Genomic DNA, 16,095 nt, shown 5'->3' with positions numbered 1-16,095 from the left:
CTAGCAAGAGGTTCTCCTGTTCGATTCCCGGTTGGAGCGACTTCTGTGTGGAGTCTACATGTCCTCCCCGCGGTCGTATGACGTTTAAAGACATGCAGGTAGGTACAATCGTGAATGGGTGTGCCTTCCTTGAAGGTTGGGCGTCGGGCTGGCAACTTGGCACCGTAAAAAAATCCACTGCCAATCATTAGTGGACCGAAGTTCCATTGTGGCGACCCCTAACCGGGAAAAGCCGAAAGACAAACTTAGTCATGCCCTGCTCGTCTGCAACAATCTTGTAGCATATACATAAAAAATAGTTTATGACCATGTGAACTGTTGTACATTTGCATCATATCTCGACTTGATTACACATTGCATTTCATATATATATATATATATATATATATATATATATATGTTTTATATATAGCTATTTAATGTTTGCACATCTTTGCTCTTGCTGTGTGCTGATTTCAGACCTTTCCTGGTTAGTGGGCTGATTTGGTTAACTCTTCACTTGGTGGGCGATAGTTGACTAGCAGTCATCAAGGGTATTTTTTATTACACATTATCCTTCTTCCACCTGCCCAGTGACAGCCCGTGGGAAAAACATACAGTGGACATCAGTGCTGACCCACACACATTATGACATCTGCAGAATGTACCTGTCCATTCACTGTAGGCACCATGAAGAGGTTTCCCCGTGTTTTCACCAGGGAAATCAAACCATTTGTATAAGCCCCTTGTCACATACAGTATCCCCCTCCAGGATGTGTATGACCATCCTTCCAACCAGCACTGTCAAATGCTTGAACTGCTAATTGAATTCAGGTTATCTGACTCGATAGTGAGGCACACTGATATCCCACTCACTAGGCTGAATAAGGAGAAAGTAACAGTCAGCAGCCTGTCAGGTGCCAGGATCCGCCACATAATGCACGCACTCAGGTCCCTCAACAACAGGTACAAATATGACTCTGTCATTGTACATGTGAGTGTGAATGACCTAAGATGTACTTCCCTGGACCACATGAAAAGAGACATGGAGGAGCTCTCTGATTATGTAGCCCAGGCAGATATGACCCTGGCTCTGAGCAGCATCCTACCATCATCCAGAATGATACCACAGTACGAGCAGAAAATGATTAATTTCAACAATTGGCCAAGTTTCTGGTGTCATTCTAAGGGGATACAATATTTGTCTGCCTCGGATGATATGATTGACAGACCTCGATGCTTTGCCAGAGATGGCCTGCATCTTTCACCCCTGGGCTTCTGGATACTGGCCAAGCCTCTTGCCACCCCTATAGTGCCTTTTTTAGGCGGTGTTCCAAAGACCAGATTACCACCATAACAGCTACAAACAAATGCAATTGGTGGGTCATGCTGCTCAATACTAGAAGTTTAAATCTCAAAATGCACTCGCTTGAAGCACTCCTTAAAATGGAGAACATCGACATTTGTGCTGTAACAGAGATGTGGTTCATGGCAGCAGAAAGCACCCCTGCATTACCAGGCTATAACTCATTCCACACCTTTCGGCCCCAAAGCTTGGACTGAAGCTCCAAAGGTGGTGGTGTTTCCATATTCATAAAAGATGCACAGACCTCCAGACTGGTAGCCCAACATAATGCATCTGAGATACTTCAGGTGCAGCTAGCATTGGGTAAGTTAGTGATTCAGGTTGTAGCCTGCTATAGGTCCCCAACCGTGTCCCAAGACTCACACACCATATTCCTAAGCACCCTGGAGAATATTAGGGTCCAACCTAACACTCATACTGGGCGACTTCAACTACCCCTTCATTAACTGGGAAAACTACTCGTACTAATACACTTGCCCAACTCTTGCTGGACTTCATTAATTCCAATTCTCTGGACCAGCTCAATGTTCTTCATGTTTCACTGTTGCAGTCATCACCTGTGGGTTATCCCTGCTGTGGTAGCCCTCGGCCGGCCCAAATACCAGATTCAATGTTTTTCTGCATCGGCCACTGTCGCTTATTGACTGACGTCAGGTCATCAGTGCTATAAATTAAGGCAGCCAACGCCATTACATTAGTCCTTTTTGCCGTGGAGCCTGTAACAGAAGCAGTTCGCAAGTGTGCCAGTCGGTCACTACCAGAGTTTGAATTACAGCTGTAAACATCTAAAGCTAAGTACCCCATTGGGGATCCTTTTTTCTTGCACTAACCGATGTCCAAAAAAGCTAACAGTTGTCTCGCCTGTGGAAAGCAGATCCTACACCGAGACTTCATTCATACTGCATCACTTGTTTTTTCCCAGACCACAACATCCCCTGTTGTCGGTTCTGTGCCCTCTTTAATGCAAGAACCATTCGTCGTAGAGCTCTTATTATAGACTGGTATTTTCATCTTCCGTCTTTGCATTCTGAAATGGTGTCCGTCAGCGAACAATCCATAGACATTCAAAAAAAACGCAGAGATAAAGATAGAAACAAACCACACAAAGCTAAGCCTTCTGACGACTCTACCGCTAAGTAGGTCGTCAGGTCTCTGGAATTCATTGAGGCGCTTTCGCAGCCCCTGATGCCTGATACGATATCTATGCAGGCCTCTACCGAGACCCTTTCGGTGTCTGGTATGCCGCAGAAATCTCTTTCATCTTCTGAGCCTTTGGTTGTCTCTGCCTTGGTTGGGTCCGGAGCCGCAACACAGGCACTGGTTTCCAAGGAGGCCCTTCGCACTACTGAATCTAGACAAAAAAAGACATCTTCTCATCCGACTACCATTTCTCTCAGACTGATGGATACTCTAAAGACTAGAAGCCAGGCCACTCCTAGAAAATCTACCTCTAGCCACCATCTTAATCCTGCTCCACCACCCCAAACCCAACTGCTTAAAGTGGCAGAGAATCTTTTCTTCCTTATCAGGGGCAGTCAGGCCACAACTTCTAAAACGAAAAGATACCCTTCTCAAGAAATACTTACAGAACAGGAATCTGATTATTCAGATTTTGAAGAGGAACAACCTCTGACTGCTTATGAGTATTCAGATGCAGAGGAATCCATTCCTTCTGCCTCCCCAGCAGATCATCTTTCCTTTGGGGAAACCCTTCACACCCTCAGGGAACATTTCCATTGGGAATCCCAGGACTTTCCTCAATCTAAGAAAAGACTAAGAGAGTTACTAGACCTGGCCCAGCACAGACCCTTGGCAATCCCCGTCTCTTAGAGGTGGTGGATGATGTTTTCCCTGAATCCAGCTTAGCCCCTAATGTCCTCCCACCTGCTCCCAGTAAACCTGACAGGTATTACAGAGTACCGGATTCTCACAGATACCTGTACAGAAATCCTGTTGCAGACCCGGAGGTCATTACACAGGGACCTAAAGGAGCTAAGGCTAGTTCTGCTAAGATCCTATTCCTTCCGACAAGGATTCCAGAGCTCTGGACAGATGGGGTAAAAAAGTATACACCTCTCCAACCTTAGCTATCAAAGCACTCAGCTGTCAGTTCCATATATTAAAATATCAGCAACACACTTTGGAACTATTAAAGCAAAAGATTTCAACCATTCCTGACTGTGCCAATCCAAAAGAGTTAGCAGATTTACTGCACTCTACTTGTCAAGTGGCCAAACACTCATTGCACTGAAGATATGATGCCCTAGAAGCCTCACGCAGGGCAGCAGTGGCAGGATCTGTTATAAGGAGACATGCATGGTTGAAGGAACAGCCTCTCCCCCATCATGTCAAGTCTAAATTAATTGATGCACCCTTGGATAAGGACCGCTTGCTTGGAGTAAAAGCAGAAGAGGTGCTTAAAAAGATGGAAGACAAAGAAAAATCTATGCAGACAGTAAAATATTTATTTTGGGTACAACCTCCTAGGTTCAGCAGGAATTTTCCTCTAAGCATTGGTCCTTTCCTGCACCTAGCAGACAGAGGCAAAGTAAGCCCCGCAGGGACAGACCACAGAGGCCCCTATCCCAGGGACAGCAGGGAACCACGTCCTCCCCAAAGGCAGGGAGTTTGAAGCCATCCCTATATGGCAGGGACTCTCAATGACACCTTCTCCCCCCTCTGCCCGCCTTTCACTCACCAAAAGCTAGGAGGAAGGCTTTATCTCTGCAAAGAAAATTGGCTTTCTGTTACAAAAGATCAGTGGATCTTAAAGATTATTTTTCAGGGATGCACATTTTCTTTCAATGAACTCCCAATTCCAAGAGGGTACCCAGACATGCCTCCAAATCAGTGGGCAGAGACATTGAAACAAGTCCAAACTCTCATTTCCCAAGGGACAGAGAACCTGTCCCCTCAGATCAAACAGGCAAAGGCATTTATTTCAGTCTATCCTTGTCCCCAGAAAAAAGGGCACTTGGCGTCCCATCCTGGATCTATCCATTCTGAACACCTCCCTGGTCATCCCCAAATTCAAAATGCTAACTTTGCAGCACCTGCTGCCTATGCTGACAAAAAATGCCTGGTTAGTGACCCTAGACCTAATGCCTACCTCTACATCCCCATAAGGAAATCCTGGAGGAAATTCCTGTGCTTCAGAGCAGGCTCACAACACTTTTAGTTTTCTGCGCTACCCTTTGGCTTATCTACTGCTCCCAGGGTATAGCATTTTGCAAACAGAGAAATGTACAGATTTATCCTTATCTGGACGACTGCCTCATTCAGGCAGGGTGCAAAGAAAAGCTGCTCCAGGACCTCCTATTTGTCAAAACCCTCCTAACCTCTTTAGGGTTCACCATCAACGAGAAGAAATCAAAGCAAACACCCTCCAGGAAGATCATTTTCTTGGGAGCACTGCTGGACACAGCATTCCAAATGACCTTCCTATCCCCATAAAAGCAGAGCTTCCTGCCTCTCTACTTTACCCAGCTGGCTTCCAGAAGTCACCTCACCACAAGGAAGTTCCTGCAATTCCTCTGGCCAGGCTTCACATGAGAAAACTTCAGAACTACAGAACCTTTGGTGTCAGCACTCTCAGCCTCTAGATACCTCTCTCCCTCTGATCCCCCTGTATAAGGGCCGAGCTTCTCTGGTGGGTAGGGACCTGTGACAAGAACAAGGGTCTTCCCTTCATCCTCCACCCAACCAAGCAGACCATCACCACCAACGCCTCAGACATTGCTTGGAGTGCTTACCTAGCAGGCAGGTGCAACCAAGGTCTTTGGGATGCCCATCACCTTCCCTTACACATCAACCAGAAGGAAATGATGGGGAGTGCAAAAGGCTTTGACATCCTTCAAACCCCATCTCAGGCCAGGGGTTCTCCTTATCAAAACAGACAACACCACAATAATGTGGTACATCAACAAACAGGGAGGGACCCAATCTTACCCTCTGTGCAGGATAGCCATGACCCTCTGGCTGACAGCCTCCTCCTTGGGATTACACCTAATAGCCTAATACCTACCAGGGATCAATAAAACCCTGGCAGACCACTTAAGCAGAAACTTACTGGACCCCCATGAATGGCAGCTCACAGAAAAATATTTTAGCAAGTCACTCAGGAGTGGGGAACTCTGGAGGTAGATCTCTTTGCTTCGCACCTCAACCACCAACTGAAAGATTCTGTACCAGGGAGTATCACCACCTAGCGTGGAAGGTAGATGCCTTGACATTCCCCTGGAACTCCCTCTTTGTATACACTTTCCTCCTCTGCCTCTTATTCCCAAGGTACTGATCAAGATAAGGGATGAGAGACCAAAGGCCATCCTCATTACTCTAGATTGGCCCAGACAGCATTGCTAACCCCTTACTGCGCAGCCTGACATTAAAGCCTCCCAGGTAGCTTCCCCTGATCTCAGACCTCTTGACTCAGGTGTGGGCGGGGGGATGCGGCACCCAGACTTGCAGACTCAAACTGTCAGCATTTATTCCTTGGTTTGTATTCTCCTTGGAAGGTGTATGCCGAGGCGCTAGAGACAATCTGTATTAAATTTGTGGTGGATCCTGTTTTTGGTCGCAGCATTTTTATACGATTTTATTTTATTTTTTTGTTGTTTATTATCAAACTGTCAGCATGGCTAATACTCTAAAGGTAAACAAGGGGCCCCTGTTACGCAAACAGGTCCTAGACATTATCACAAAGGCTAGAAGGCCCAATACCAGAAAATCTTATGCAGGGAAATGGAAATGATTCTGCTCCTGGAGCCAGTCCAAAGGGGACAATTCCTCACAACCTTCCATCCCTCTTATCCTGGACTACCTAGCGGAGTTACTCAATAGTGGCCTTTCCTTCTGTTCTATTAAAATTCTCGCCTCAGCCATTTCAGTTCATTTTGATACAGATCAGCCCCTCTTCTCACATCCTTTGATTAAACAATTCTTCAGAGGGGCTTCTAATATCAGACCTCCCAGAAGGCCACCCACACCAGCCTGGGACCTGAATTATGTTTTGGAAAAACTAACCTTCCCCCCCCCTTTGAACCTGCTGCTTCAGCAGAACTGAGATACCTCTCCTGGAAGACTGTTTTCCTACTAGCTATCGCCTCAGCCAGAAGGGTTTCAGAACTTCAAGCACTGATGGCCATTAAGCCCTTCATCATTTTCCATGGAGACAGGGTCTCCCTGAAGACTAACCCCCTCCTTTATGCCCAAGGTGGTATCTAATGTGACTCTCTCAATGAGGCCATACATCTACACACCTTCTTTCCAACCCTCAAAACAGGGGGAAAGAATTCTGTGCTCACTAGACGTGCACAGACAGCTCAAATACTACCTGGACCATACTTAACCCTTCAGGAAAACAGACCAAATTATTGTCAGCTTTGCCCCGGGGCAAACCATTTCCAAATGGATATCACACTGTAATCATTTCTGCTACAGATTACATGGGAAACCACCTCCTAAGTCTGTTCATACCCATTCCACTAAGGCAGTCTGCACTTCCACAGCATTCCTCAGAGGAGTTCCCACCAGGGACATCTTGGAAGATGCCACCTGGACTTTTATCCATACCTTCACAAAGCATTACCACCTACCTTTTTACTCTAAGGCTAGGGCAGGGTTTGCCTCTGCAGTCCTGCAGGGCTAGCTGACCCATGCCTAGATCTCTTACTAATCCTACCACCCTTCTCCTCAGCTTTGGGAATCGTCCCACAGGTGATGACTGCAACAGTGAAACATGAAGAACATAGGACAGTTGTGTACACTTACCATAAATGTAGATGTTCAAGTGTATTCACTTCTGCAGTCCTGGTTTCTCTCCCTCCTTCCCCATTATATCTTCTTTCCTTAGGGAGACATAAGCTTCTTATGGTGGCTTTTAACCACTAGGACCACTTTCCCATATTTCCTTGGGCTTCTGACGGGTTAGGGCAAGAAAAACTTATGTAATGGCGTCAGCTGCCTTGTTTTATAGCACTGACGTTAGTCAACAAGAGACAGCGGCCAACGCAGAAAAGCATTGACTTTGGTATTCGGTCTGGCCAAGGGCTGCCACAGCAGGGATAAGCCACAGGTGATGACTGCAACAGTGAATACACTTGAACATCTACATTTATGGTAAGTGTACACAACTATACTTTCTCACCCCCACTAGAGGTAGCAACATCCTTGACCTGGTCATTACTTACATGGGCGACCATTGCTCTACACCAGTAGTCAAATCCTCCCTGGTTAGATCCGACCACAAACGAATCACCCTGGAAATCCACATCCCTCACACACACACACACACCCCCACAAGGATAACCACCATGAAAAACTTCTCCAAAGCTAACTTCCGGCTCCTAAAAACAGAGGTGGCTAACTTCACGGCACCCATGCAAATGGAGAATAGTTGCATGACCGCCGAATCATACACCAATGCACTGTACGAACGCATACACAAATGCATGGATCTCGCCGTACCCAACAGAATCAAGATGCTGTCCTCAAAAAAGGAAGCCAATCTGGTGGGCCTCTGCCAAAAACAAACTCTAAAACAGAAGGAGGAAACTGATGCCAAAGAACGTGAAGTCCCAAGACTGGAAAAACTCCCTTATCAGCCTCAACAAAAGGTTGAAATCCCTCATCAAATCCTCCAAAGCTAGATATGAAAACAGAATTGCAGCAGATAGTAAAGCCAACCACAAGGCCTTCTATAGTTATGTAAAGAGTCTCCATGGCAATACCCAGATTTGCCGTGAGCTACTGCACAATGGTACCTCCTGTACCGAGCCAACAGATATTGCCAATATACTGGCCGACAGATTCAGTGCCAACTTTACCCCTCCCCACCAAAGGACCAATCCCAATACCAGTAGATTGTCAGGCACCCAGTATTACTGAAGCACAGGTTAAAATAGCACTGTCTAACGCCAAGAATACATCTTCTGTGGGACCTGACAATATCCCCAGCTGTGTTCTACATGAACTACAGAGTGAACTGGCACCTCGCCTGTGTGCCCTGTTCAATCACAGCCTCACCTCAGGCTTTGTCCCTACCGAATGGCGCACTGCCGCAGCCATCCCTCTCCACAAGGGAGGAATGATTAGAGACCCATTAGCCTGACGAGTCTGATATGCAAAGCTATGGAACACATCATCATGGACCTAATAGACAAGGATGTAGGGAATTTGCAAACTCTGGATCCTACACAGTTTGGTTTTGTGAAGGGTAGATCATGCCTGCTCAACTTGATCGATATCTTTGAGTCAGTCACCAGAGCTGTGGATGAAGGCAAGGTGGTTCATACAGCCTACCTTGATCTGGCCAGGGCCTTTGATACCATTACCCACTCAGGAATCGTAGAAAAACTCACTAAGCTAGGCATCAACCCCTATATCACTAGGTGGGTTGCAAACTGGCTCATAGATAGAACCCACAGTGTGAAAGTAGCTGAATCCAAGTCAGACTGTCGACCAGTCATGAGTGGAGTCCCACAGGGGTCAGTCCTGGGTCCTCTCCTGTTTGGTGTCTACTTCTCTGAAGTCCAAGCCAACACGAAGGGAATCTGGCTGGCAAAGTTCACAGACAATTGCAAGTTGGGAGCTATTATTAACTCCTCAGGTGATGTTGACATCCTACAGAAAGGCCTCAATGAGACCAATGACAGGTGCCAGAACCATGGCCTTAAGCTCAATGCCATAAAATGTGTCGTCATCCCCCTTGGGAAAAACCCGGTTCCCTTGAATTACCACATTAATGGTAGTCCACTGAACATAGAAGGCGTTATAAGAGATCTAGGAACACAGGTTGACAGCAACTTGTCTTTTGATCACCACATTGCCACTGTGGTCAGAAAGTCCTTCTATGTGGCACCTCTCATTACTAAAGGTTTTGCATCCAGGAAGAAAGAGGTCATTGTCTCCCTCTACTCTTCCCTCATTAGGCCAATCATTGAGTACAATGCCCCATTTGGCATGTACCTCAGACACCTAAAACAACTGGAGAGGCCGCAAAAGTACCTCACAAAGAGGATCCCAGGCCTTAAACACTTGTCCTATATGGACAGACTCAAAAAACTCCAACTATTCTCGGTCTCATATCGCCTACTTAGAGGCGATCTCTGCTTGACTTACAAAGCCATGTCTGACCCAGCTCTGTTAGAAATGCAACATCTAAGGAAATCCCAATCCCTTCACACCACATGCGCCAGAGACTTGAACCTCATTACCACAATCAACAGAACATGCTGGAGGGACAGGTTCATTAACCCAGAGAATGCCCATGCTATGGAATTGACTTCCCATACATGTCAAGCAGAGCACCTCACTGACCCTGTTCAAGAGAAATCTTGATGAGTGGATGGGAAATAAAAAATTCACATAGGGGATCACTCCAGTGGCCAATTCACATGGGGGAATCACTCCAGTGGCTCTTCTCAACAGAGGCACTAGGAACTAAGGTCAGGTGGCATGATGCCAGGGTAATCCTATGCGCTAGGGTTGTAAAGGCTCCAGAGCCGTTAGCCTTGTACACACCTATGAACCTATAGCCATAGTTAAGGATTTACATACTATGACACTGGCATAGGATATTTTACACACAAGTATATCGTCATACCTTGATCAGTAGTGGATGACTGCTTTCTAAGCCTCTGCTGATTTTAAAATAAATAAGCGTATGTTAGTCTACTGTTTTTGTTATGCAAAATGTCAAGAAGCACTCCATCTTCTCCGGCTTACTGTCATGTACATTCTGGAGGAAATGGAGAAATGTAAAGCAGTTTAAACTGAAAAATGCAAGTAATACAGTGGAAAACAGACACTTTTTGCTTTTTTTATAGGTCTTCAACTGAATGTACATTGGAAAATCTCATAGTTAAAAACAGCAGCGTACCTCGAATTTCTGCTAGGGAAACTAACTGGGATCACTAATCTTAAGTGCTTCTCAGAATTTTAGGTAAAGAGAAGTCTCAGGGTGACTTAAGAGTGTAGCAACAATTTTTTTCTGTAGCTATTATGTGCTGATAGAGTCTGTTATCTTAATAGCTGCCTAATTGTTTTTCACAGCTGACGTACATTCATTACCATCCCTGCATCATATTCTTTATTATTATTATTGCTGTTATTATTATTATTAGTTTGAATTTACTTGCTTCCTTCTTATGTTTTCTTACCTTTGCCCTTTGTTGTATCTTTATCTTAGTAACTGTGCTTTTCCTATACCGAACCTTTGAAAGAGTTTGTTTTTGGTACGGTTTTTCATTTTTCTTGGAAAGTACTTATTTTATTTTCCTGGATCATCAATAGTATCGCTGCTTTTTTAAGCCTCTAAAGGATTATTATTTTGTCCCTTAGCATGTCTGTCTTTTTCTGGCCTCAGTGTTAACCCCACATTACTTTTTTGCAAATTCTGTGGGCAGTTCCACCTTCACCCTTCCCCATTATACATAGACGGACAACTACACTTTCATCCCACCCCTATTATACCCAGACAGATGTGCTTGCAGGCACGTGCGCACAAAAGCACGCACACACAATGTTTTTGGTCTCCTTAATATGGTCTTAATGATAAAGTATTGACTTTTTCAGTCATGCCTTCACATTTGCAGTAACCTTGCAGCATGTACATAAAAAAAAGGTTTATTGCCATTCTGTGTTCCTGCATTCTATCTTGATCTGATTACAATTTGCATTTCTTTCTTTTTTTTATTATTACATTTTTGTACAAATATTTCTGCATAGCTTGGCCAAAAGCAGAAGAAAACTTTAATTCCATCTACTGATTTTTTTAAAAAGTAAGTCTGATTGTCACATGCAGAAGACCATCTTGGGTTTGTTTTACACTACAGCCTAGAGGAAAGGGAGAAATGTAAACAGTTTAGACAGAGAAAGGCAGCTAGAAGTCGTACAAAGAGGAGCAGACACTTTTGTTTGCTATGTTTTGCATTTTGTTGATTTTAATTTGCTCTGACATGAAAAATAATTGCATCTTTTAAAAGTTTACTGTTCTCTGCTTTTCTTTAATATTTATATCTGTTAGTGAATAGACTTTTTCAAAATTTTTTCCTGTTCCATCTGACCATCAAGTCTCCCTTCTACCACTAAGTTGGCCTGTTCATTCCTCACAGAGGCAAAACAACTAAAGCCTATTTGTTCCCCAGAAGTTGCTGGACTTGTCAGACTGGAGTGGTGCTGTCCTTCACACAGGGATTAGGGTTTACACTGTTAATCCCTAATACCCCACAGCATGTGTCCTGTACATGCTTGTTGTGTGGCCTTTTATTTGGTGTCAGAGAAGGTATGTCACTCACTCTCGCAAATGACTTAACCCCTCAGAACTACCCTAACCAATCACCTTGAAGTCTGCATTCCCATGTGACCCATTGACTGCAGTGGAGATTCTGACATGGGAATGTGTGCCCCAGGAATTTGTCCCACACCCGTCCTCTGAGAAAAGGTCAACTGACAAATGCTGCATCCTTCTGTCTTCTTCTTGCCAAATCCAGTTTGGATTGTGTGGTTCATAGTCAGGACTTTATCCCTATACACAAATAGAGTTTGCTTCTGACTGTACATTACTCAGTACTGTTTTAAATAAAGCACTTGTCAGCAAAAAATACCTTCTTGCTTTAGGCACTACATATGTTCAAAAATATCTGAAAATGCTGGTGAAATGGTGGATAGCTGCATTAAACTGCAGAAAGCAACCCTGCAGATAGAAACTAGCTGTACTGTACAAGGCAAAAGGAGTTGTTTATATGAAAGATTAATAGAAATGTGGCAGTAACTGACAGAAGAGGTTATTATTATTATCGATACGTTATTGTTTAATTTTCCTTGTGGTATGTTTGCATGTGATTCTGTCAGTCTTCTTTGAAACTATTGAACCCCTGTGTTTAAAATGTTGGGATGAAGTGGTTGATAAAAGGGGAAGGAAGAGCATGTGTAGTGTAGGTGAAAATAAAGGAAGATTTAACCAAGCACAGTGTACAATTTAATAAGTATTCCTGGTTAGCCATCATTGCATTCAGATCTGCATCTCCATTTACCTCATTTTCCCCAAGGCTGCTGTTATTTGGGGTATGACCTGGATTTGTCATTTTGCTGGGTAGGTCTCATCTCATCCCTTTAGATGAGAAGGCCTCTTGGATACTGGGCTGAAGATACCCTTGCAAATGGGGAGTGGAGCAGATGTGCAAGAGCCATCCCATTGCAGCCAGCTAGGTTTTTCCTGTGAGCCCTATTCATCCTAAGGTTTGCTGAGCAATGTCACAAAATAAGCATGTTGAGGCACTGTAAGGGCACCACTGTCACCTGGCTTGTCACCGAATATGTTTGCCTGTTAAACAATCCAGCAGCTGTTTCATGTGTCATGTCTCACCACAGAACACAAGGTCTGGGCACCCCCCAGCATATTCCCCCAAAACCTTTTCCATGAAAGAGGCATGTAGGAATTGCTGCTTCATTCCCTCTGCCATTTTCTCTTTCAGCATTCAGTCCACTAACCAAAACAGTGTTGTCAGGGTTGCTGTCAGGCCTTCATCCCTCTGCTACTATTGAAACTTGTACTATAAAATTAGTTAGCCAGTATATTAAAGTAATAAAACTACTGAATGTGTCTTCTTTTCCTTACAGCTGGCCCATCCTATACATTATACTTTGGTGTGAGATTCTATGCAGAAGATCCCTGCAGACTTAAAGAAGAGATAACAAGGTAAATTAATGGAAAGGTGTGAGTGGTATATGTTACAAACAATAAAAAATACACAGCTGGGAAAATGCTTAAAATGTTACATCCATGTACGCTAATAGAAATATGTGTAAAACTCTGTTTTATAAAATGTTTTATTTCTTTAGTGAGGAAACACAAGGGTGTTGTATATCGCAGTTCACAGTACCACTTTTTAAAAGACACTAAATGGATAACAAACTAGATTTGTTTAGGGAACTAGCTATTACCTGTGAAATGTAATAGAATTGTGTTACTCTCATGGTACAGCCATTACAGTTGCTAGCTGTAGAATCTCCTCAGCAGCCTGCAGTGCTGGATTACTTCTTTCAGGCTAATGTAAGATCCCTTTGGAAACTTCCCTTCCTGTTAATTGATTTATTTCTGCTTTGTTAATAAATGCATTTTATATATATATATATATATATATATATATATATATATATACACATACACACACACACACACACACATTTTATATATATATATATATATATGTGTGTGTGTGTGTGTGTATATATATATATATTTATTTATTTATGGGTCCACTTTTTAATTTCGAAATACCAAATTCTCGACTTTCAAAATACCAATCCCAGAAAGTTAAGATTTTGGAATCTCGAAATTAAAATGTAAACAAATAAAAAAAAAACCCAGCTAAAATCATGTTTTTGCAGGGCACACACCCCCCCCCCCCTACTTTAATCTACCAACTCCGAGATCATGCTACAGTGAAGAGAACGGTAAAGCTCCTGTTCTGCTTACCGTTCTCTTCACTGTAGCGCAGTCTTGGAGTTGGTATATTAAAGTTGGGGGTGTGGGGGTGCATGGGGGGCATGTGCCCCTGCAAAAACATTATTTTAGTTGGGGTTTTTTTTTTTTTGGTTCACTTTTCACTTTCGAGATTCCAAAATCTTGATGTTTTGAGTTCGGGATCTCAAAACTCAAGATTTTGGTATTTCGAAATTAAAAGGTGGACCCGTATATATGTATATGTATATATATATATATATATATATATATATCTATAAGTAATATGGCTTTACTACCATAGATCGAAATTACACTATTTTGAAATTCGATAGTAGTATCCCACTAACGCAAAAGTACACTTCAATGAAAGTGCACTTTCGCGAAGGGTTAGGGCTTGGGTTATGGATAGTGGATAGCTAGTAGGGCCATCCACTATCCTTAACCAAAGCCCTAACTCTAAGGTCCATGACTACCGCACCACAGTGCAGGAAACTGTATTTCCTCCACTGAGCAGTAGTTACAGACCTATTTCCTGTACTGTGTTACGGTAGTCACGAATGTTAGGGTTAGGGCTTGGGTTAAGGATAGTGGATAGCCCTACTAGCTATCCACTATCCTTAACCCAAGCCCTAACCCTAAGTTCCGTCACTACCGCACCACAGTGCAGGAAATGTCCCGTTCGACTTAGTGACTTTCATGAAAGTGCACTTTCGCATTAGTGGGACACTACTATCGTATTTTGAAATAGTGTAATTTCGATCTACGGTAGTAGACCCATATATATATATATATATATATATATATATATATATATATATATATATATATATATATATATACACATATACATACGGGTCCACTTCTAAATCTTGAAGCTCATAATCTTGAAATTCAAAATACTGAGTCCAAAATCTTGAAAGTTCAAAATACTGAAAACTCAAAATACTGAATTTCATAATATCGAAAAACAGACTACACCACACTTACAATATTCCAGCACAACTACATAACAAAACATATTGCCATGTGGGGAGGCTTCTCCCCTCAAACCCCATCCTACTTAAATAGATCAAATCCGAAATTGCAGTCCACAGAAGAAAATGGCAAACACAGCATTATGTGTTTCATGACTGCCTATTGTAACCTTAGTCGTGTTCCCTTTTAAGTTGCTATATTACAACATAACTCATCTTAGTGTAGTAAAGTGCAATCACAGAGTTGATATATTTAAGTAGCGGGGGTTGTGGGGGTGCTGGAGGGCTTTCCCCCTGCTAATAGTTAAAGTAAACTAATATGCTTTGTCTTTTATTAATTTCTATATGTACTTCTGGTGGAGTATAGTAAATAAAGAAAACAAGTAAAGTAGCTGGATTGGACCCACTCACAAGTAAAAATAGATGAAAGACACTGTTGTAGTAAACGTAATCCACTTTATTCACTCCACAAAAACACATGAATAGTGCTTTCGCTTAGAAGATCTAGACTTCATCAGGTAACTTATCACAAGTGGGAACTTCCTTATATACAAGTACAACAGGAAGTGACATAAGCAATAAAACAATTAAAGAAGCAAAATTAATTTAAAGTAATACAAGCACAATATTAGTAGTCCTGGTAATAAATGCATTCAAGTGATAACCTGATTTCAGAAACACACACACATACAACCCCCCAATAAATACAAACTAAATGCTAAATAACAGTGTCATAAATATATGCATAAAAATATAAATATATATAAAAATGTATATAAAAGTGTTTAAAATGGAAATGTAAAAGGCTGTTTAATCCAATGGATACTATTAAGTTAAATACATAAATACTGAAATAAATACTGGCGAGGTAGATTTACCTCTCTAATGCTTTTAATTTCAGAATAGGGCTAATAGTAATGTGCTCATTAAGACCTAGCCAGTTCCCTGCATTTAAACGTAACTGCCAATATAATTCTCTTTTTTCCAAAACTAATGACCAAGCCCCCAGCTTTTATGTCAGCGCTAATACTATCCAGAATAAAAAAATTAAACTTGTGATTAATGTTCTCCATTATATGCTTACTTAGGGCATTGGTCTCTTTTTTATTTTTAATATCATACAGATGTTCGTATATATGTTTTTTAAACTTCAGGTCAGTCTTGCCAATGTAATAACAAGAACAGACACTGCACATAGCACAATAAATAACTTTCTCCGAGCCACAATTAATTTTCTGGTTAATCCTAATCTCTCCATTGTTGATGTAAAATGTGTTCCCCTCTTTTAAGTATCTGCAGTAGTTACATCT

The 16,095-nt window shown here is 42.5% G+C and overlaps 1 protein-coding gene across 1 annotated transcript in view; it reads left to right on the top strand.

Moving 5' to 3' along the window:
- EPB41L4A (erythrocyte membrane protein band 4.1 like 4A) overlaps positions 1 to 16,095 on the top strand; it is a 2,214,504-nt gene that overhangs the window by 503,056 nt on the left and 1,695,353 nt on the right. Inside the window, exon 4 of the mRNA XM_044064468.1 lies at positions 12,965 to 13,043. Coding sequence (XP_043920403.1) covers positions 12,965 to 13,043 — 79 coding nt within the window. The remainder of the gene's footprint in view (positions 1 to 12,964; positions 13,044 to 16,095) is intronic.

This window comes from Protopterus annectens, chromosome 2.part2 (assembly GCF_019279795.1).
Source record: "Protopterus annectens isolate FY-2018-M chromosome 2.part2, PAN1.0, whole genome shotgun sequence".
NCBI lineage: Eukaryota > Metazoa > Chordata > Ceratodontiformes > Protopteridae > Protopterus > Protopterus annectens.
Note: the sequence above shows the minus strand (reverse complement) of the source record. Positions and strands in the feature narration are given on the sequence as shown.